The sequence below is a fragment of the Austrofundulus limnaeus genome, unplaced genomic scaffold, assembly GCF_001266775.1.
Source record: "Austrofundulus limnaeus strain Quisiro unplaced genomic scaffold, Austrofundulus_limnaeus-1.0 Scaffold513, whole genome shotgun sequence".
In the NCBI taxonomy this organism is placed as follows: domain Eukaryota; kingdom Metazoa; phylum Chordata; class Actinopteri; order Cyprinodontiformes; family Rivulidae; genus Austrofundulus; species Austrofundulus limnaeus.
The window spans coordinates 413,339-414,713 of record NW_013952915.1 but is presented as its reverse complement, the minus strand read 5'-3'; the positions used below and the strand labels follow the sequence as shown (position 1 = coordinate 414,713).

Below are 1,375 nucleotides of genomic sequence, written 5' to 3'. Positions count from 1 at the left end.
AGCAACTAGCACAGATAAGCTGGTGTTAGCAATGGGGATGCTAGCAACTAGCACAGATAAGCTGGTGTTAGCAATGGGGATGCTAGCAACTAGCACAGATAAGCTGGTGTTAGCAATGGGGATGCTAGCAACTAGCACAGATAAGCTGGTGTTAGCAATGGGGATGCTAGCAACTAGCACAGATAAGCTGGTGTTAGCAATGGGGATGCTAGCAACTAGCACAGATAAGCTGGTGTTAGCAATGGGGATGCTAGCAACTAGCACAGATAAGCTGGTGTTAGCATTGGGGATGCTAGCAACTAGCACAGATAAGCTGGTGTTAGCATTGGGGATGCTAGCAACTAGCACAGATAAGCTGGTGTTAGCATTGGGGACGCTAGCGACTAGCATGGATAAGCTGGTGTTAGCTTGTGCTAACACACATGAATAGTCTTCTTCTCATTAGCCTGCTCCAGCCTCTCAGTTAGCGGGTTAGCTGCTCAGTTATTGGTGCCGGCCTATCATTAATCAGATCAATATCTGGTTTAGGTTGTAACAACCACTGGTTGAGCAATGGTCTTAATTTTGGCCCTCATACTGCACCGTACCTAATTAGGTCTGGTTTCAGACCCACTATCCTGCAAACCTACAGACTTAATGTTGTCTCTCTGTAGCTGCGAGCTGTAACATTTGGTGGCAGGGTATAAACTGGTGTTAAATCTGTGGGATTTAATGGAAGTTAGTGTTAAAACCGGTCCTGATTGGACCTGCAGTTCAGCAGAACCAGCACTCGTCTTTTAAACGCGCTCAGGTTCAGTGTTTCTTTGGTTTAAATGCTTTTCCTCCAAACAGGAAGTGAAGCTGTTTGTAGTTAAACCTGTGTAGAACCTGTTGGACCTTCAGAACCTTCTGCTGCTTCAGGAAGTCTTTTCCCTCAGCAGCTCTTAGTCTGAGGCTTACTCTTTAGTCTGCATTGTGTGTCTGCCTCCAGACACAGGGGTGATGAAAGGTTTCAGCTGCAGACAGGTTCTGGTTCTGATCTGCTCTCCTGTGCTGCAGCTGACTACAAGACGCTGTGTCCTGGAGGAGAGGGCTTCAGACCCAACCCCATCACAGTCATCCTGGAAGGTCAGAGACACGCCGTCATCAGCCAACAGAAACCTGCAGCCACACTGTCTAATGTTGTGTTGTTGTGTTGTTGTTCTGCAGACATCAACGAGTGTCAGGAGCTGCCGGGCCTGTGTCAGGGAGGACAGTGCATCAACACGTTCGGCAGCTTCCACTGTGAATGTCCTCAAGGTTTCGCCCTCAACCCAGACACCAGAGTGTGTGAAGGTAAACGTGTGTGTGTGTGTGTGTGTGTGTGTGTGTGTGTGTGTGTGTGTGTGTGTGTGTG

General features: G+C 48.2%; 1 protein-coding gene across 1 annotated transcript in view; it reads left to right on the top strand.

The window, feature by feature from the left end:
- LOC106530372 (fibrillin-1) overlaps window positions 1–1,375 on the top strand; it is a gene marked incomplete at its 5' end in the record, with an annotated part of 60,709 nt that overhangs the window by 35,490 nt on the left and 23,844 nt on the right. The window contains 1 exon segment of the mRNA XM_014025971.1: window positions 1,189–1,314. Within this exon segment, the coding sequence (XP_013881425.1) occupies window positions 1,189–1,314 (126 nt within the window).